The following is a 22,089-nucleotide window of genomic DNA, read 5'->3' as shown; positions in this document are numbered from 1 at the left end:
TGTGCCATACTTGGCTAAGGATGCTCTGAGTAGACACTCTTATATTCCCAATTTTATAGAAGGGGAAACTGAGACACAGAGACGTGAAGTAAATTGTCTATGACCACATAGCTAGTCAGTGGCAGAGCCAGCATTTGAACACAGACAGTCTGTATAGAGTTAACTTTGCATACTGCCAAGTGAACAAATCTCTTTCCTTCTTGGAGTCAAAGAGCCCTCATCTGTGATATGAGAGCACCGGCTACAATAGCCTAGGAGGTAGCTTCCAACCTTAGAATTCTCCGATGATATGCTAGACCTCAGTCTCAATATCACAGAGATAAGAATAGCTCAGGGACTTTCCCAGCAAACTGAGTGTCCCATACTTAGGCCTATATGTGGCTAAAATGGCCCTCTGGGCCCCATAGGGTGAGCACAAGGTGGCTCTCGTGGCTCAGTTTGGACTTGGCTGCCTGAGTGCTCTGCATTGTAGTTTCTGGGACATCGATCCTTTTCCTGGCTCCCAGGTTACTCTGCTCTTCTGCAAATGGCAATATCCACAGTGGCTGTCAAGCTGGGTTCCCTCTTTCATTTGAAGCTGCATGCGCCTAATGGAGGTGCTGAGAGACAGGCCCCAGAGCACGCCAAGAGCTCCCAGAGCTCAAGACACTGGAGACAGAATGAAAGAGAAGTAGCCAGTCCAGTGGACTCAGCAGCAAGGAGAGTGGTAGGGTTTCGGATACTGCCATGTTAGCTTAAAGCAAACTTTTAAATAAATCAGTTGTAACCTGTTCTAGGAGATCTCTGCCCAGAACCTGGCTCCCAGGACACTCCTCAGAACTCTCTTAGGCCAGTGGCCCCCAACCTTTTTGGCACCAGGAACCGGTGCTCCTACGAGAATCTAATGCCTGACGATCTGAGGTGGAGCTGAGGCGGTGATGCTTGCACTGGGGAGCGGCTGCAAATACAGATGAAGCTTCGCTCACTAACCCGCTGCTCACCTCCTGCTGTGTGCTCCACCCGCCCCCTTGCTAAGAGGCTACAGACCAGTACCAGTCCACTGGCCCCCAGGAGTTGGGGACCCCTGTCTTAGTCCACAGTAGAGGCCTAAAGTCTTTATTCAAAACCAAAATATTTGTGAGGAAAGGGCGTCATTTAAATGCAAATATGTTAGTTTTACACCATCCGCTGGGAATTCTAAGCTCTGCAACTTCAAAGCATTAGGAAGAGTTGCAATTCTAGTTGTAGCTTAAGAAAGACAACTCAAAGTGCATTTGTTCCCTACTTGCCCACCTCCTCCCACCCCTTGGTCCCTGTTAGAGGATACTGGGCTGATTTCTGATCTTTGCAGGTTGGCCCAAAGCCCAACATCTGTTTTAAAATATAAACATTGAGATTATGTATTGTTGATCCGCTGAATCTAGTGTGTAGGATCATAAGTCAAATATTCCCTTTCTGATAATCATGTTTGGAGGGCTCCCTGTTTGCATTCTGTTATTGCCAAGCGAAGGTTGGTATTGCCAGTCAGGCCGTCTTCATCATCATCTCAGGCCAGTCATGATTACATCTTTTCAGTGCAGGGGGATAGGTACCATGGAAAGATAATTTTGTTTCATAGAAAGAGACAACACATTTCTTAATGGGCTTCCTTTCTTTTATCCTTCCCCGCTGCCCCCCCCACCCGCCCCCAGCTTTGCAAGCACGGTCTTCCTTAACTTGGCAGCCAGTGTTCCCACTTACCAAGTGGCTTTGGGCATTTCTATTAATGAAGTGTTCAGGGGCTTGGGCAGGCATGAAGGCATTAAGGGTGGCACTAACGCCACCTCTTTTCCTTGAAGTAGAGTCGTGGCAGCCAGTACAAAAGCAGGCAGAGTCTCTCTGCCATTCAGCGGACACCATGAACAGGAATTGAGGTGCTGGTTTTGTGTTATCAGAAAAGGTACACGGATAGCATGATGACATTTTGCCATTTTAAGGGCATTTTACTTTTACTTGAGAATCTTTCCCTTATCTTCATATTCGAAGGCATGATTGTGTCCATCTACAAAGCGAAGCAACTCATTTCAACTTTTCTGTTTTGGGGTATGTTCTTCCCAAACACAGTCCTCTCATTATAAGCTCCTCTTCATGCTGAGAAGAACAAACTCCAGACATAGTGGTTCTCTTAATTCTGAAGCCTGCGGGAAGTAGCTTGGGTACGTTATCGTAGCTCAATCTTTTCTGGTTGTTGTCTAAGATTTTCTCTAATTTATTATTTTTTCAACAAATTGTTTTATTTGAAATTTAGATTCTGTGAGTGAGTGTGTTTATATTCAAGTTCTGGCCCTTAATCTTTTTTTTTTTTAATAGTGTTGCTAAGATATGTTATATACTTTTAAAAAAGCAGCCCTTGAAATATAGGAAGCATTTGGCCTACATGTTGCTACAGAGCATATTGAAATTTGTTTTCCTTTCATCTCCTTCCCAATAAAAGCAGCCGCATGGCTTATCCCTTTAGCTTCCTCAGAACTTCCTTTCAGAATTCCCGATCTATTAGGGCACATTCACATACCAGAAACAAGATGCCTTTTCATGCTGTCAACCTTTTTCATCTGAAATGTAAATTAATTCTTGCTGGTATGCCTTGACAGAGATCAAAGTCGGGGTATTAACCTTCCTAGGCTTTCTCCGGGAATCCATCCCCAGGACCAGGCTGCTGCTGTTAGGAGGCCAGTGTCCCCCTTATGGGGCCTTGCTCCAGGCAGCCCCTGGTCTAGGAGCCACTATTTCAAAGACTGAGTCCTTTTGTAAATGACCTCATTATCACTTTAAACTAGGTGAGAAGTGATCTGCCTGGTTAATTCTTAAGTAAGGGGAGGGAAGGAGAGAAGGAGGGAGGGAAGGAAGGAGGAAGAGAGGGGGAGAGAAAAGGAGGGAGGGAAAGAGGATGAGAGAGAGAGAGAGAGAGAGAGAGAAGAGGTGCGCTGCTTGTATTAATTGTGGGCCCTTCAGTCAGATTCCTGGAGCTTGTTTTAGTGGTTCTGACAGCGAGTGATCTCAGTGTGATAGAGGAGGGACAGGGCTCCAGATTGGAAAACTCTCCCCTTGCTCAGTGGGTCATTTCTTGCCTGTCATTCTTTGAGGTAGGCCACATTTGCATTTTCAAAATAAACAGATGCCTTTCAAATACATGAGCTGGTGGTCTAGAGATCTCTGAGGGCCCAAACAGTTCACCAGCCGGTGATCAAATGCTGGAAGAGAAAACAAACGGAAAAGAATACCCTAGGTACATGCACATACATTTCCTCTGTGTATAACGCTGTGCCTGCAATAGAGGGCCCTTATAAGAGGTGGGCTCTCAGATCGAGAGAGCAGGAGTCCCAAGCAAAAGTATAGTTTATCAGTCTCCTTTTGGGGGAGGGGGCAGCTGTGAATGTCATCTTGTTGAGAAGCGGCATGTTTTGTTGTGTTTTTTTTGTTGGTGGTGGTGGTTAATGGTAATAATAGGCTTTTGCCATAGAAAAACATATTCCTTTAAACACCAAAGGATTAAAAATATATACTTTTTAATCAGAAAAATAAGATTGGATATATCAGTGTTCAGATGGATGGGGTATTCTATGTAAAAACTAACAGTTATCTATCATTCTATGACTAATCTATTTTTTAAATGAACTCTTAAGTTTCAGAAAGTGGATGTAACTAGATTTATTCAACTAAAAATGCATATATTCCTCAGTAAATACTATCAAAACAAACAACCTGTGAGGAATTTTTAAAAAAGATCTACAATGTCTCATTCTTTAAGCTTTTGATAGCACTGGCTTTAAAACTGCCCCTCTAATTCAAGATCAGTTTTTCAAAGAAGGGCAAAGTGGTAGGCCTGCTGTCTCAGAGCGGAAATGCCTTGAGTAGGTAACCAGTGGAGCCCTAAAGGCTGGGAACAGAATTTCAAAGACTGTCTCCCGAGAGGAGCAGGCTCTCCTAGTGCACCCCACTCCCAGTGAGCACAGAGAGCCATTGGTTTACACTACATTTTCATCCAATCGCTTCAGTACTGTGTACATTGTTCTTTTCTCTTTCTCTCTGTTTTGTCTCTGATCAGCTTCCTATTTCCCTCCTTGGCCCTTCCAACAACACAGATGTTAACGAAAGATAACAGAAGCGCTAAAACAAAAACCCATGTCCATTTCTTTTTCTGATGCCTTGTGGGGAAAGCACTTTCAGAGCGTCAGCCATGACTCTGCCAAGACCTCTGCCAAGGCCGAGGGGGTGCCTTCCTTGAGCCTGTGAACAGGCATTTTAAACTGGCTGCAGCTGGAACTGCTGGATACTTCATGTGATGCCAGCTGATGGGAGTTGCTTTAAATGCTGGTTCCAGAGGGGAAAGCAAGCAAGCATCCTGTCCAGACAGGCTCTGGCACACTCACACAATTTCTGAGAGCAACTTAACGGAGGCTATTTAACTTCTGTTGGAAGCCTGACCCTACAGCATAACAGAATGAAATTTTTAGTGTATAAAACTACCTGAACTTTTAAGTCTCTTTCAGCATGAGGCCTCCTTCAAGCCTTTCCTAACTTTCAAAAGATGGTTCCTTTAGCACTTTTGGTGGATTGGCAATGAGTAACTTGGTGGTTGAAATAATTTCCTAGAATTAGATTTCCAGAAATATCCCTAGGTGTGCAGGGCAACTATATTTTAAATTAGAAAATTTCTTTTCTTCATTCACTTATTCAGCTATTTGTTCAGCATCTACTTTTTGCTGGGGTTACCATGATGAACAGTGAGATTTAATTTCAGGCTTCAAATTTTCCAGCTCTACTACAGAGGGCTATAAAACACACTCTCCCTCAAAGGGATACTGTTTGTATAAATCAGGTACTCTATATTAAGTCAACACTCATTGGAAGGGAGTTCCATAAAACTCCAATGCAAAACAAAGAGGACAAATCATTATAAAATATAGCTGAGGATATGCATTGAAATGACCCATGTTTCTTGAAGATAAAAATGACTGTGGTAGATATTTTTCATTCTGAACAAGCTGCGTGTAAGCAGATTGCTGATCACAAGCCAAACAGTAGAGGGAGGTCAAGCGAAGGCACCATTAAGGGAAAAGGCCCACACTGAACAAACAATAAAAATAAGCATGCCCTCTCTCACTTCTTTCTGAGTCTCTATTTGTCATTCTACTCTATCTCACTGTCTCTTCCCTCTCTCTATTTCTCTTAGAAAAATTCCTGATCATTTCACACAAAAGCTTAATTTTCCAAAATGTGAGAGAAGACAAGTTCCAAACTCTTCTTGGTCATCAGGCAGAAGCCAGATGCCTATCTTTTCTTGGTGTTTTAGGCCATTTCCACATAAGAACGAAGAAACATCTAGGGGAAAGAAACAGCGGGAGCATCTGGGCTTGGGATGACTTGCGCACTATAAACCAGATAACTCCATATCTTCTAAACCTTTGTCTAACAGAAAACAGGGTGCCCTTCAGGCTTATGCAAGGGGTCCTGCTCAGTCCACTCACATGCTGTCTGGGTTTCTCCTTCTCTAAGTGAAGAGCTGTGGCTGATTTCTAACAGCAATAGTCTTAACACTTTAGAAGAGGAAAATGTTGGGGGGACAAGCATTGTAATTTACTTTGGGAAAAGGTGCCTTGTCTGTGAGCAGCATCAGGACCTACAGAGAACTCCCGAAGCATGGCTTGGAGAAAGTGGTTTATAGCAGAGAGAAGGCTTGGCCTGAGGCTTCAAGGTTTCTGTCAAGAAATGGGCTCTGCCAGACCTCGGTTGGGCACAAACAATAGAATTCTTGCCGTGAAATAACTCGGAAGGCAGAGGAATATCTTTTACTGTGAAATCAAATTATTGCCCATGTTGGAATTAAACACCCAGAGGGCAAGGTACTATTTATCTAATGCCCAGAGAGGAAGCTGCAAAGGCAGCATGGGCTCGAGGTTGGCTTATGCCTGATGTCATATTGACATGGCATGGAAATGTGCTTAAGATGTCGGCACCCCCAGGACTCAAGATTCAAATTTCAGAGCCTCTTCAATTTGGAATCAGTTTCTCCATTATGAACCTCATGCTGAGCTCCAGAGTCTGGCCACAAAACAGTGCTATCCAAAACATTATCTTTACCACCTCAATGATGAGTGTTGCAACATTATTATGATCAACAACACACTCAAGTTGCCTTTATGTATTTATACTTTTTCAAGTTTTTTTCATATAGAATCACAAAATGTATCACATTTTATAACCTTCATTAGTTATTTATGTACGTGATAAAGAAGCATTTACAGAAAAAAGTAATTATGCTTTGGCAAAATGATCAGACTTTTTTCCCTTAAAGTCTCTTATGTGTAGAAAGACAGGTTTTATTTTCTTCCTTAACAGATGAAACAGAAGCAAAGGGAGTTTAAATAACTTGTCTCCCCTTGTGTGTTACATGAGTTTAAGAATCTGTATTAGATCCCTCCTCCGAGTCTTCACCCAATGCTCTTTCCAGTAGGCCGTGCTCTACCATTGCTATCCATCTTGGATATTGTACATGGACATAGAGTACCAGTCAGAGGTATGGAAAGAGTTTTACATACCATCCTACCATGTGAACTTCGGAGTCAAAACAATTGTCTTTAAATCGTGGCTATGCCGCCATTTGTCATATGGCTTGGGAAAAGTAACTTCTGAGCTGTTTCTTCAGCAATAAAATGGGACTCTTTAAAGTCTAATTCTCAGGACTGTTATGAAGAGAGATGCAAAGTGTTCTGTACAATACCCATACAGATATTTAGTGATCGTTAGTTCTTTCTCTGTACTTCTTTTCTAAATATAAACTTCACTGGGGAAAAAAATCAGCCTGTGAAATATTCTTCTAGGGTGAGCATAATAATGTTGTAACTTCAAAAAGACGAAACTATTTCTCTCACTTTCAGAAAAAAAAAATAGTACCTGCCAAAATCTAAAATACAGTTACAATAAAACCTTTATAAAAGAGAAAATTTTCCAAATCTTAACTTATGCCTGCTTATTTGACAGAGAAAAATTGAAGTACAATAATGATATGTGAAAGATTTCAGGTAGTTTTTGTTTTTACAAAGAACTGTGTTCCATCATGCTGAGAGCTTGATTCATTTGTGTAGATAAATTTTTCAGTGACCTCAAGATTGTTGACTTAGTTGGTATGCGGCTGACATAATTTTTCCCATTCACTGGTTTGAGGTTCTCCTGTAACTTGTTCTGTAAAATTTCAAGTCCCCTTTTCACCCCCTTCCAGGAAGTGAGAACTTCTAAAATCCAGGAGTTAAATATCACCCTGATTTACTGTCTGCTAGTGTAGAAAGCAAGTTGCCTTTCAGATTCTAAAGAGTTGGAAGATCTTGGTGTCCCTATCATGCTTAACCCACAGTGACGGGTGATTGGCAGCATAACAGCTGAGTGACAGCCATTTGGCTAGTAGTTCAAACCCCAACACGAAAAACCATAGCAGGATCACGGCTTGATTTTCTGTGGCCATGAAGTCTGAATCACCAGGCACAGAGGCAGAGGCAGAGGTGACAGCTGGTAGCCATTCACCTCAATAAAGTTGTGACGGTTGAGATGTATAAGCAACCAGAGCCTGTTAATTTCATAGACTTTGAGCCAAGTACTTAGTGTCAAAACTAGCTATGGTCAATGATGCAAATGGCTGTGAAGGGCTCCCATCAACAGCAAAGCTCTCTCTTCCAGAACCTTTCCTCTTAGCAAGTTAAAAGCGATTAGATCCTGCTTTCCAGAAACATTTCAGTTTGAAAAGAAGGAGGCCTTATCCTTTTATTTTTTTTTAAGTCATATTTATTGAGGTATAGTTTACATATAGTAAAACTCGAACAGTTTGATAAAATTGTATGAACACATACAGTCAGGTAACCACCTCACTATCAAGAAAAAGAATATTTCTGAAAAGTTCTCTCATGTCCCTTTTCTCATTCCTTCCTCCTCCACCCTCAGCTCCTGCACCACTATGTGTTTTCTGTCTCTATAATTTTGCCTTTTACAACACGCCATATAAATGGCCATATAACATACAGATTCTTTAATCTGGTTTCTTTCACCTAGCATAATGTTCCTGAGATTCGTCAGTGTCCTCGCTGTTATTGGTTTCTTTTTCATTGATGAGCAGAATTTTAGTGAATGGATGTACCACACTTTTGTCAGTTTACCATCTAAAAAATATTTGTTTCCAGTTCTTGGCGATTATGAATAAAGCTGCTATATACATTCAGAACTTTATATCTTTTTTTTTAGAAAAGTTTATAGAAAAATAAATAACTGCTTTATAGGAAATCAGAACCATAAGAGCCAAAATGATACTAGGCATGTGAATTATCTCCTTCTTGATTAACCAACAGAAACGCTTATTTTCCTAACATCTCATTCTTTTGCATAGCAATTTACAGTTTATACAAAGCATTTTCACTTACCTCATTCTTATAATTGTTATAGTAACCTTGAGAACTAGGCTATGAATCTTACCCAATTTTATAGATGATGGCTAAGAAATCTCTCTGCAATACAGACTGCCCAACTCCTGATCTGCTGTCCTTCTTCCAAAACATTTCCCGAACATCCTGTCTGTGCAGAACACTTCTAGATGCTTTAGAGGCAGTCACAAAACAACATTAAAAATTGTGGTCTTTTTCCCTTCAAAAGGGAACAGTCTGATGCTCCGTATCATGTGTCATCAGGGAAAAGCAAATTAAAACAATTTACCATTAACGCATCTATTAGAATGGCCAAAGTCTGGAACACTGACAACACCAAATGCTAGTGAGGATGTGGAGCTAGAGGAACTCTCACTCACTGCTGTTGGGAATGCAAATGGTACAGCCACTTTGGAAGACTATGGTGGTTTCTTACAGAACTAAATGTACTCTTACCATATGATCCAGTAATTATACTTTTTGGAATTTACCTAAAGGAGCTGAAAACTTATGTCCACACAAAAATCTGCACTCAGATGTTTAAGGCAGCTTTATTTATAATTGCCAAAACATGGAAGCTACCAATATGTCTTTCAGTAGGCGAACGGATCAATAAACCGTGGTACATCCAGACAGTGGAATATTACTCAGTGCTAAAAGAAATGAACTATCAAGTTATAACAAGACCTGAAAGAACTTTAAACACATATTACTAAGTGTAAGAAGCTAGTGAGATTCTAACTATGTGACATTATGGAAAAAGACAAAACTATGGAGACAATAAGATTAATGGTTGTCAGGAGTTAGAGGGGAGGGATTTTAAGGCAGTGAAAATAGGCCGCGTGATACCACAATGATGGATACATGTCATTATACATTTGTCGAAACCCATAGAATGTGCAATACCAAGAGTTAACTCTAATATAAATTATGGGCTTTGGATAATTATGATGTGTCATTGTAGGTTCATCAGTTATAACGAATGTACCCCTCTGGTGGAGGATGTTGAAAATCGGGGAGGCTGTGCATGTTTGAGGGCAGAGGGTATAATGGGAAATCTCTATACTTTCCCCTCAATTTTTGTTGTGATCCTAAAATTGGTCTAAAAAAGTAAAGTCTTTTTAGAGAAGTGGGGAGAGGACAGTCAGATGGAACCAGAACCTACACACCTGCCACAGCCTTGAAACGACTATTAAGCCAGGGCCAACTAACACAGCAACAAGGAGCAAATGATCTCTGAAGCTAGCCCCAATTCTTCTTGGAAGCAGGCAGGGCATAAGTTATAAGAAACAAATCCAACATGAGGCTGATAGGAGTCAGAAGAAAAGAGAGCAACAGTTCCCAGATGCATGAAGGGAACGGGCAGTCCCCAGGTGGCAGTGTTCCAGGCAGGCAAGAAACTGACGCCTGGGATAAGGGAAAACCTCTCTCCTTAGCTGCCAAGATAGCGAAAGCAATTACCAGGCAAGACTTTCTTTGAACTCAAAGTTTGACTGGGATAATGATTGGAATTAAGTACTGGAGAATCAAAGTGGAAAAAATGCTCTCATAGGCCTGAAATTACTAGATTTGTTTTGTGTGGAGGCCAGGATTTCTGATGCAGCTGTAGGAAAAAAAATATGTTAATGAGATTCTAGTTCTTTAAAAAATGTTACTTTTTCGATGCTGCTGTTGGTGGCATTTGCCAGTCAGACCTCCCACAAGTTGGCCTCTTTATGTTCTGATAAAATGGCTGCTGACCAGCTGTCATTCCAGCCAGAAACCACGCTGGCTCCTTGTGCAATCGACCAGCAGCAGTTAGGAGGGTAAGCCTGGGCTTTTGTGCCTCATCTGTATGCGCCTTCTCTGCCAGGTACAGTGGGCACCCTTTGCCAGGTCTATTATGAGGGTAGGAAAGCTTACCCAGCCTAGATCACTAACCAGGAAATCTTCCCAGACAGTATCTCTGCTGGAAACAATGCCTGCCTCTGTCCTCTGGGGGGTCATCAAATGCCAGACCAGTCCAAGGCCCCCTTCTGCCGCAGCTGATTTGTGGGACCCTTAGAAGCCCAGGCATGTGCAAGAAACAAAGTCTAAACTTTTATTTCCACTTATAAAGGAAAAAATAAGAGTAGGGGTCAATGATTTTTAAATGTTTAAGTAAATGGAGTGACACCATGCATTACTTAGGAATTCAGACTTTAAGGCAAAACTGATCAGGTTCGAACCCTGGCTCTGCCACTCTCCAGTGACTCCTGGGCAAGATGTTTAACCTCCCCATGCCTCAGTTTCCTCAGCTATAAAATGGAAATAATGGTGGTCTCTACCTTTTAGAGTTACTATAAGGATTGAATGAGTTAATTTTTGTAAAGGGCTTAGGAAAAAGCTTAGAACCTAAGAATTCATACATTTGTGTTTGTTAAATAAAAACTATGGATGTCTCCCTAGCTCCTGGTCCTAATTCTTCTTCCTTCCACCCTACCGCACTCACCAAATCAAGCTAAATGCACATACCTTACCTTTTTCTTCTATCTCAGTCCTTAATATCTGTCAGTTTGCCATCCTTATATTAGCTTCCTCAGGCTACCATAATAAATCCCCCCAAACTTTGTAGCTTAAAACATCAGAAATTTATTCTCTCACAGTTCAGGAGGCTAGAATTCCAAAAGCAAGGCATCGATAAATTTGGTTTCTACTGGAGGCTCCGAGAGAGAATTCTGTCCATACCTTTCTCCTAGCTTCTAGTGGTTCCCTGCAATGCTGGGCATTCCTCAGCTCATAGACCCATCACTCCACTCTCAGCTTCTTTGTCACATGCATTCTCCCTGTGTCTCTCTGTGTCATCACATGGGCTTCTTCTAAGGACAATAATCATCGGATTTAAAATATACCTTAATCTAGCACGACTTCATCTTAAACCAATTACATCTGCAAAGACTCTATTTCTCAGTAAGGTCACATTCTGAGGTTCCGGACAGACGTGGCTTTTGAGGGAACATTAGTCTAGCCAGTTCACCACCTTAAAAACTTCAGGGTACTTTCACATCTCTTTTATCTCGTTCTAGTCTCACTCTCTGTGTTAGAATGGAAGCTCCATGAGGGACCCGTCTCTTTAAGAGTAGTTGGAAGCAGCTGGCATTTCTTAACGTGGGGATGTTTCCTGGGCCACCTTAAAGGACTGGAAAGACATGGTGCCATTGGGCTGGGTGTGGAAAGGTAATGCCAGAAGTAGGAGAGTCACCCAGAAGGAGGGTGAGGGACAAGATGAAAAACAATTCTCATCTGAGGAAATAAAGAAAGAGAAAAATCAGAGATCTCAAATATTCTAATATGGTATATCTAGAAGTACTGCTGGTGAATCGGAAACAGACAGAGTCAGAAGATTCAAGAAGAGAGAGAACAAGATCGAGATCACAGGTCAAGGAGAAAGGAAACGGAACAGAGTTGGAGCGGAGCCTGAAGACGATTTCTTCTGTAGTGAGAAGGGACCATGCTGCCACTATTATTTCTTTTAAAGCCAAGGGACCCCATTGCAAAGAACCTGCCTTTTCCAGATACCAGAGATGTTGGAACTTCTTCACCCCAACCTGACCTTGAACAGCATAGAGAATGGAAGAAGAGCTATAACAGCCGATATAAACACTTTGGTATTTTTCCATTCAAGCCATCAAGTGTTTTGGTAGAGAAGTATTTAGGTGGTTATCAACGTGAACTAAGCTGACTGGATGATGAAAAGCTGCAATTGTGATATTCCTCAACTGAGTATATGGTGTGAGGCTTGTCCTGTCTATGACAGTGTCATTGGTTGTCAACCCACAATGGTCAGTGAACAGAGCTACAAGAGGAAAGGAAGGGGAAGGTGTGCTTGAGGGGCAGAGATGTGGAGGGAAGGAGACCTGGCTCCTCTTTTTTATTTCCCTGGTGTAGCAAAGCCATCCAGTTGTCAAACCAGGAGCCCTGGCTTGGTGCACTCATGACTTCTGTTTGTCTTTGTCTGTGAGACAGAGAGGTCCTCTGAATTACTCAACATCACCAAGCTAGGAGAGAGTTCAGCCAGGACAGTTATTAATTCTCCTATTCCCTACCATTTTTCCCTTTCTAACCACACTATGTTAAATCTTTAAACTAAGCACCAGGTCTAATGAGATTCATGATCCCAGAACCTCAAACTATAAGACAAATGTGGGTTTCTCTAGCCAAGTTGTATCACACAGTTTGGTAATTTATCTAGGTGTGGGAGCATAACCTTGAGAGGTTTCTCCTTTGTTTCGTTCCACAGGGCACTTTTCAGAACAAAGCAGTGATGCACACCTCATTGTCACAGGAGACACCGGGGGAAGTGCCCAGGTTCAAGGCTGCAGTAAGCCTGGTGACCACAAAGGTGATGTCATTAGAGATTTGAGATGGGTATCCTGTACTTGGGGACATTCCAGAGACAGTTCCAGGACTGGAAATCATCCAAAACTGATAGGGACCTTCTGTTGGCCACTCTTTTTTTTCCCCCTATAGGTGACAGCTGCTTAATTCAGGGGCAACTTAGCAAGGGGCCCTAAAAGATGATTTCACAGAGGTTCACAGAAGGGGAGAGAGTGGACAGGGATAAGTTAGCCCCTCTGCAGCTGCTTCCTCCGCCCACTTTCCCGTTGGCTGGAGAAACGGGCCTAGTTGAGGCTCCCCTCACCGACTGCTTCCCGTCAACCCGTCCTTCTTGGAGCAGACTCTGACATGTTTTTACCTGATTTACCTTAAGACTTATGAAAGTTGAGCTTTTCAAGCAGATCTTTCTGTGATCCTGAAATTATACACAAACCTCAAACTGATTGAGAACATTCATGGGGAAAGGAGCACTGTGGACAAGAAATTAAAAGTTGGGTTATCTGGTCTAAAATTGCCATTAATTAACATCATTGTACAATGAGAAAATTGGACTAAATCAGTGGTTTTTAAACATTTAAAAAATATTAGAATCTCCCTTATTTATTTTTTATTTTTTACAGTTTGAAAGTCCCTGGACTTCTGCAGAAGCAGCTATTATTTCTTAAATATGATCTTTAATATTAATGCTAGCATCTTATGAAAAATGAGGATGAGTTGCTCTGGGTTTTACAGTTTTAGAGTTTGCAGCAACAGTTTATCTGCCAGGCCCAGCAGTGACGCTCTGGGCATTTCCAGCTCCTTTGTAATCTGTCGCCCAGCCTATATTTCAAGGAAATACAGAACTGGAGCTTTCCCTGGGGGCAGGGAGGTTCAGGAGTAGAAGAAAAAGAGAAGGGGAAACCCAGGGAGCAACAGTGTTTCTTGAACTTGAGGACACTTGGGGTTGGAGACAATGAGACACTTGTCACTTTCAAAAGAAGAGTGTCTAATTGTTACTGACCTAACATCTAGACCCTTTCTCCTCAGCAGAAGCCACCCATGAGAGTTCCTCCTGCTGTGATCAGCACACAGGTGTATTTTGTTTGGCCAGACACAGTGTTTCTGAAAAAACTTTCTACCCGAATGTTTTCAGATGATGCGTGCATTCACCACAAACACCACCACTCTTTGCCTGACACTGTGCATATTTACGTTACCTGGGTGGCCCCAAAGGTGTTTGAGTTTGCAACACCTGCTGTGTTGTTTTCTTTTCTTTTTTCTTTTTTTTTTCTCTTCTGATAGTCAGATGCTTTTTTATCTTATTTCAAAATGGTCCAGTGAAGAATTGGCACATTTTTTTCTGGGAAATATGAATGACTCATAGAGTTCAGTCTAACTTTGAAAGAGTTCATCTCCTCCAGAGAAGTCCTTCCCAGTATTGCCTTGTATCATTAAAACTTGTGTCATTAAACACTTAGGGACACTTCCCTGAAGAAAGGAGACCCATGTCTAGAGAAGCCTCTATTATCACACCTACACATACCTTGAGTCTGGTATTTTGAGAACATTTCTGCAATTTAACCTCATCATTTAACTTTTTCAGCCATGTCACAGTCTAATTCCTTTAACCTGACCTATTCACTTAGAACAAATCACCCTACTTGACTTTTCTGTTTTTCTTCCATATTGACATTTCTCCAATCTCCTTGTTTAACAATTTCTCAAAGAGATATCAGTTGATTGATTCCAACTGTCACCAGGATAATAATTCAAAATATTAAGACAATTTTGGATTTTGCTTTGAACTCAGTGGTTTGATAACCTTCTTATTTTTTACTTATTTTTAACCTTTTTAAAATTGAGATATAATTGACATATAACATTATATTAGTTTCAGGTGCATGACATAAAGATAAATTCTTTTTTGTTTAAGTTTCTCTCTTTACTCTGATCCAAATCCTCTCCCTGCTCTTCAAACAAAGCTGAGGGATAGAGGGACAGACTTCATATAAGCTTTATGAAGAATAATCTGTAAGTTTCTGTTAGGTTTTTAAACTTCAGATAACTCTTAAAAATCAATATTTTGATGACTGAGTGTAAATGAATAAGAAGCATGGAATGAGTCTGCCTTCAATTACATCAACAGAAATTCTATGCATTTTATTGGAAACTCCGGCAAAGTAACCAGGGGCATTTGCTAAGCTCTAAGTAAAGACACTGATGACTCCTCTCTTTCTGGTGGTGGACCAAGCACCTTCCTAAGAAGAGTCCCAAACCAAAAGAGGCTTGGTGGTCTTTCCTGGCTTTGCTTGTGCTTTTTCCTCTCTGAATTACTATCAAACTGCTATTGCTCCATTTTATACTGAGAATCGCAAAATAGGTACACACAAAGGCAATCTTGGCTTTCCACACGGGAAGTACCATATACACTTTGATCAGTGAGTGGTAGGTCTTGGTGCTGCTGAATTCCTAGAATAGACAACATAAAAATTATTGGCTTCCATATTTCGTGTTCTGAGCTCTATTTTTGTTGTATTATATGTTCTTTCGTTACATCATCGACTTTTTGAATCCTATTCATCTTCCACAAATATATATTGTCACAATTGGCAAATGTATAGGTTATCTTCATTAGTTATATTTTGGTTTGGGTATTATTGATTATTTAAAATAAGTATAGCAAATAGATGCAGAGTTTCTTTCATATCCCAATCGATTGATCATGCCTACATGGACACGTGGTTCTCAACTCTGGCAGCACATTACAGTTATTTGGGGAACTTAAAAACAATTTATGCCGACCCCACCCCAGGTCAGTTTCTGAATCTCCAAGGGCTGGGTTCAGGTGCATTTAGAATCTTCTAAGATGAATCTAATGAGCAGCCAAGATTAAGAATCATTGATCTGGAGTAGTGTCTCTCAAACTTCCACATGGATCCTGATCACCTCAAGGACTTGTTAAAAACACAGACTGCAGGCCCAACTCCAGGACTTTCTAATTCATTGGGACTGGAGTATAGCCCAAGGATTTGCATTTCTAACAAGTTTTTAGGTGATATTGACACTTCATGTGATATGTCCTCAAGGAGTCAGACAAAGCAGGGTCCACACTTGGAGAACCACTGATGTGAAGAGTTGTGTTAAAAAGGATCTTGAAGGTGAATTAAAGGTCAGTGGAAGAGGGTCATGATTGATTAGACATGGCTGCCAGGGTCGCGGGAAGGAGGAATTGTATTTGTCACCCCCACTCTTGAGAAACTCATCAGTAAACTGTCCTCAGTCACAATGTAGAAATCAATTACTCCTGGAATCATTCCCTTTTTACAGTTAAATCTACCTTATTGTGATAGTTCATTCCTTGACCTGCTATCCTCTTCATCAGGCAGCCCTGCCCAGCCCAGCCAGGACTGGAAGCTGGTTTATTAACTCTGTCTAGCACAGGGCTATTCCAGCTACTGTGTGCTGCTACTACTGCCACCTGGGGGCCTCTAATCTCTGTCCACTATCACCAGAGAGAGGTAACTTGTTTTCCTATGAACACGAGTTATTTTATATAATTTGCTGGCTGGGACCTAGCAGCAAGTGAAGACTGCCATTACAGAACAGGTCAGCTTTGAAGATGTGTCCTAAATAAAGGCATGGAAAGTCACGGAGCAGCATGAGGGCAGAGAGAGAGAGAGGTGCTGCATGATGTATGTGGTCACTGTACCAAACCCTGCCTATTTCTGAATGTATGCTTAGGTCTCTAAGTACTTGTTTGTTTTCTCTCTATTCTGAGGGGCTCTGTAGGTCATGAAAGCAGTCCACAAGCAGAATCCAATATTAGCCATGCCAAGACTTCAAGCAACTCTCCTTCTATGACTGAGAAAAATTGGTGAGTCTTATCTATAAGATTTCCCATTTTTAAACTCAAGGGCTTTTGTTGAGTTGGAGAGAGCGGAACCAAAAGTGTTTTCCATCAGATTCTCCCATATCTGAGGCCATTAGCCTGTGGGCAAAAGTCTGTTCTCCAGGGCAACATGAACATAACACTGTCTTTTGGGTTCTCTTCATGGTAAAACCTATACTTGGCCTCATTGGGTTAAAGCAATGGTTCTCAATCAGGGGCAGTCTCGCCCCTCTCCCCTGGGATTTTGGCAATGTCTGGATACATTTTTGGGTTTAACCACTTTAGGGGGAGGAGATGTACTTATGGAATCTAGTAGGTAGAAGACGGGGGTACCGCTGCACATCCTACAATAAACAAGATAGCTCCCCACCACACACACTCACAACAAAGAATTGGCTAACCCAAAATGACAATAGTCCTGAGGTTGAAAATCTTAGGTTTAAGCTCAAGCAAAAAGGGAATTTCAGTTCCTATTTACGAACAAGTTTTAGTTAAATATGATTCAAAATGAGTAGAGCAGAGCTTGCTCAGAGCAATAATGCACTATTTTCAATGTACATCTGAACTGCTTAAGTCTGCAGAGGACAGTAATGCTGGCTAAATGTAGGCTGAGGTTACTTTAAGTAAGGCCAGGCTAAGCTTTTACACCAAGACTGGAGACTCAAGAAACCCATAGGCTTCCTGTTCTTCAGGGAAGCCTTCGTAACCTACCTTTCTCAGGAAACGTTTCTAGGCCCCATCACACATGTCACCAGGAGGAAGAGACAACTACAGGACAGAGTGGATGGCAAAGGGAAGGTCTAGCTAGAATGAAGCTCGCTTCTCTTATTCTTCACCCCAGATTGACTATGGGGACTCATTAAAAATTTACTCAGGCCTTTAGAAAGTTCCTTGCACCTTTTCACATGGAAAAAAAGGTGGTTTTGGTTTGTAATTTTTAAAATTCTTAATTTTTTGAGACTTCTTATTAATATTTTTGAGACCTGACAAATTTAATTCTCAATACTTCTCTCGTGGTATCATATTATTGTTGGACTACTTTGAAAGTAGACTGCTTTCCTAAATAATCAGAATAGCTCATTTAAAGGTACTTGAGGAAATATAGATACAACATTTCATATTAGAATAACAAAGTTTAGAATTTCTGTTGCAGCAGAAAGACCACTGAACTTGGTAGGTACAAGACTTGGGTTCTGGTCGTAGTGCTAACATTTTTTGCCTGTTTGACTTTGGGCAAGTCAGTGAACCAGTTTGATAAATGGCTCCAGCACCAGCCTGACTTGCCTCAAACTCAGCTGATGGCTAACTTTACTCAGAATATCAGAACAGTTCTGTGAGCAACTTCCACTTCCCTTCCCTCCATCTTAAAACCTCTCCTTGTTCAGCTGTCTTTTCTTCCTTTGCTCCTATTTGAAAAGACCACAGGTCCTCTTCCTCACACAGGCTAACTCCTCTGTCATATTTTTGCCCTCCAAACCCTGTCACTATCAGTAAGCCCATCCACTGCTTTCACATCTTTCTCTCTCTGCTACCTCTTTCCCTTTTGCTTATATACTTGTCCCATTTTAACAGAAGCCTGCTCTTGGCTCTATCCCAACCTCTTACTTTTACTGTCAGACTTCCTCAGACTGGCATCCAGGTCAGTTGCCTCATTCCCTCACCAACCCCTCTGTCCTTAATCCTGAAATATGATCTGTACCCTTACCACATCCCTAAAACTGTCTTGGAAAGCTCAGCTCCCAGTTGCTAGAGCCTCATCTACATCATACTCTGCAACATGCAGTCCGTGGTTCATGTTTTCCTTGAACTTCATCTTCTGTGATGTCTGTAGTGCTTCAGTCTTCTGATTCTTCCTCCAAGACATCCTCGGTCTCTGGTCTCCATCTTCCTTCTCTTCTACCCACTGTTGAAATGCAGACAATTCTCCAAGGGCTTGACTCTCTTCTTTCTCTCCTTTTCACCTGAATGATATCCTCTCTCACTGCTGTATTCTGGCATCAGCTCTCAGTCATGTGAGCATGATTTTCAGATCTCTGTTCAGAGCTCCTCACTTTTATATCCAGCTCCTGTTGGCCATGTATTTCTGATTTACACACCAGGGCCTCAACAGAGAAGTCCCCACCAAAGCACCTCACCTCTTTTACCTGACCTTGTCACTTCTGTAAGTGGCACACTTCCTTATGACCTGCCCTGCAAACCTAGCACTCATATTTGATCTCTACCTCTCACTTAACCTCATCCTTCACTTAACTTCCCCCAATCATTTTCTTAGCATTCTGCCATTATCTCTTCTCTCTCCCTCTCTGTTCTCTCCTTTTTACAGACCACCTTTCATTTCTGACACCTGATCAATTGTCCTAAAGCATATTCTGACTTTTCAAAGAACTTTAATGGCTTCTCATTTTAGACCAAAAGAGGTTCAGACTTCTCAGTCTGCTATATCCAATCAAGCTTCTTCCTATCTTGCTCCAATTTGTCCTCCATGCTCACCCCTTGTATGACCCTACATGCACCCTCTGGCTACCTAGAGTCAGACTTTATATTGTCCTACCAATGCACTTACCTCCATTCTCTCTGCCCACTCCTTTCTGTTTAACTCATTTTGCCAAGATACATTATCATATTCATTTCCTCCAGGAAGATCTTAATTCTCTTTAACATTTGAACCTTCATAGCCCATAGTACTACTCAAAGAGCAAAACAAAATAATGAGCTTGTGTCGGAATGTAAATCAACCCACTGCTTTCTTCATCAAGAAAGTCTTGCTACAAAGAGTGTGTGCATGTGTGTGTGTGTGTGCATATGTTTGTGTGTGTATCAGCTAAACTAAACGAGGCACATGGTGATGAATTGGTTTACATTCTAGCATAAGCTCCTTGTGATTTTGTGAGTGATAACAATTCACAGACTAGGTCCTCAGACCAAACCCATGGCTCTTCATGTTTTACCTGGCATTGTGGTTGACCACGTGCTAGCAGGCCAGCTTCTCAAGGGCAAAAAAATGAGTCTTACTTCTTCCTGCTTCCAGTACATGCAATAAATTTATCAAGCTGACTTCTAATGCTACTCTTCAGAATTTGGATTTTGTGAGAGAAATGTTCTTCTCAATCTTTGGGTGGTGGCAACAACAATAACATCTATAGTAATTCATCAGATAATATGTTAGGACCTTCCTGCCCCAGAGGCCTGAGGTCCCCTTTTCCCCACTGTGTTTGATGGTCACCTCAATGTCCTGTGAATCAATCCAGGGACTGAAAGAAAGGAAGCATTGGAGTGGGGGAAGGATGGCATAATAAGGAGAGCTGGGTCATGCCAATGATGACGGCTACAGTAACAAGTAACGGAACCTCTGCCCCAGACATTAAAGAATTCCTTGGGATAAGAGGTCCCAAGACAGAGGTTTCAGTGCTAGATCAGCCACTCAGGGACGTCATCAAGGACACAGGTTTCTTCCATTTCTTTGCTCTGCTATCCCGGCATGTCAGCAACCCTCCCACTTATGGTGGCCATGCTAAGTATGACTTCATCACATGGCAATGTCCAAACCAGGAGGAAAGAGGTGGATGGAAAGGGAGCTCTCCTCAGAAGTATCTCTCTGTTTGTCAAGAGGGAAAACTTTCCCAGAAGTCCCCAGGATACACCCCTCACATCTCATTGGGTGGAATTTTCAGAGGTAGCTCTGCAGGGCAGCTGCAAGGGAGGCTGAGAAAAGTAAGCATGGACATTTTTAGCTTCTGCAGGAGAGAGTAGGCAGAGAATAAAGGGGTTTCGGGAGCAACCAACAAAGCATTCCAGAAGAGTCCTGAAGGGCTAGTGAAGGGCTAGTGATGCGGGAAGATGAAGGAAAGACAAAACCAGGATTAAGAATTCATAAGGAAGACCCACACAAGACAAGAAATACTGCTGAAAATAAGAATGACAAGGACATGTTGAAGTCATCATTCAGATTCACCCAACATTTATTGTGATGCCAGGTCTTTCCCACAATTACCTCACGTAATTCTCACACTAGCCTTTGGGGTGGTGTCACTGATGAATAAACTGGACATGGGGAAGGCTAATCAAGTAGCTCCCACATACTGGCTCAGAGTCTAGTGCTGAGCCAGAGGTATCAGATTTACCTACTTCTGTCCTCAATCAGCCAGTCCGGGGTTCACCCAGTGTCACAGAGAGAACAAGTGGCAGGTCTGGGGCTTGAATCTCAACAATCATAACTAACACTTGCTATTCATTAACAACTTCCTGCACCCTGTGCTAAGTGTTTTACATGCATTATCCAATTTAATCCTTATAACAACCCTGTGGGAGAGGTACACATTTGGTAATTTCTGACATTTAGAGATTACAATTAATTTGCCAGTGCTTCCTAAAGTGACAGAGTCAGGCCTTCTGACACCAGACTCTAGACCTTTAACCAGTACATTCTAATGCCTCTCTAGGCTCCAGGCTCCAAATATTTAACACAGTTCTTTTTCTATTCTCTCTATGGTCTCTAAAACTGTCATTGTAGCAAATCTTAAATCATAGCCAGCTGAAAAATAACGCCTGATTGGCATGAAACTGTCACTCTTGTTATTAGTGGAGGAAATTTCAGCACCAAATCTTGGGAGAAAGCCTATGGCCTCATGGGAAAGATGCTCTTATCTGTGCCTAGTGGTGTGAAGTTAACTTGGCTGGGGATAAGGAAACCTCAGATTGAAAGAAGTCAGTGATTGATGTGGTGCTTCTCTGCTAAACTCTGTGTGAGCCTGTACAGTGAATGACAGAATGCAAATACTCTTTTATGTCATGGGGGCTTTGTTCCCATAATGGTAATCCTCCTCTTAATGCTGATAAGTACAATAGTGAGGATTATGCCCCTTAATTTAATTTGGCCTGCAAAATGTGAAGCTCTCACAAGGCTTTTATTTGACATTCTTTAGCACAGATAGCAGGAGATTGATAATGCTGGTGCAGATGTTTTTACCTGGCAGTTTGTAACACACCTCCAGAGAAGCTGCTTTGTTGTGGGCCACTTCAATGAGGATTCAGACGCAGAGAGATGGGGACCTTCGTGACTCAGGCAACTTAAGGGGAACTGGCACCTCACAAGAGGGGAAAATGAGCACATATTTCTCCCGTGTGTCATCCTTGCGTCTCTGGGGCTTGGAGCCAGCTGGGCTGACCTCAGAATTGATGAGCCAAAGAAACAGCCTCTTTATCAGGGCCAACTGTGGACCAGATTTTCATGTGGGCTGTGAAGTACAGATTGCCACATATCTTGACAAATACTCTGTCTGGGGGGTCATTGCAGAAATACGTGGCACTGCTAAGAAGATTGAAGGTAACTTTTCTTTCTGCATCAGTATCAGGAGGACGTTTCCTCCCCACCCTTTAATTCCCATGCTAATTTTCCCTCCCACTTCCATTTCACTCCCTTAGGAAGCTAGTTCCCTCCAGCAA

The 22,089-nt window shown here is 41.9% G+C and overlaps 1 protein-coding gene across 3 annotated transcripts in view; it reads left to right on the top strand.

Annotated features, from left to right (window-relative positions):
- Nucleotides 1–22,089, top strand: part of MYO3B (myosin IIIB) — a 338,343-nt gene that overhangs the window by 223,803 nt on the left and 92,451 nt on the right. For all 3 annotated transcript variants that reach the window (XM_016165446.2, XM_036237344.1, XM_016165447.2), the window contains 2 exons: nucleotides 12,682–12,783; nucleotides 16,548–16,632. In XM_016165446.2, the coding sequence (XP_016020932.2) occupies nucleotides 12,682–12,783; nucleotides 16,548–16,632 (187 nt within the window). The remainder of the gene's footprint in view (nucleotides 1–12,681; nucleotides 12,784–16,547; nucleotides 16,633–22,089) is intronic.

The sequence above is a fragment of the Rousettus aegyptiacus genome, unplaced genomic scaffold (genome assembly GCF_014176215.1).
Source record: "Rousettus aegyptiacus isolate mRouAeg1 unplaced genomic scaffold, mRouAeg1.p scaffold_m13_p_2, whole genome shotgun sequence".
Lineage (NCBI taxonomy): Eukaryota > Metazoa > Chordata > Mammalia > Chiroptera > Pteropodidae > Rousettus > Rousettus aegyptiacus.
Note: the sequence above shows the minus strand (reverse complement) of the source record. Positions and strands in the feature narration are given on the sequence as shown.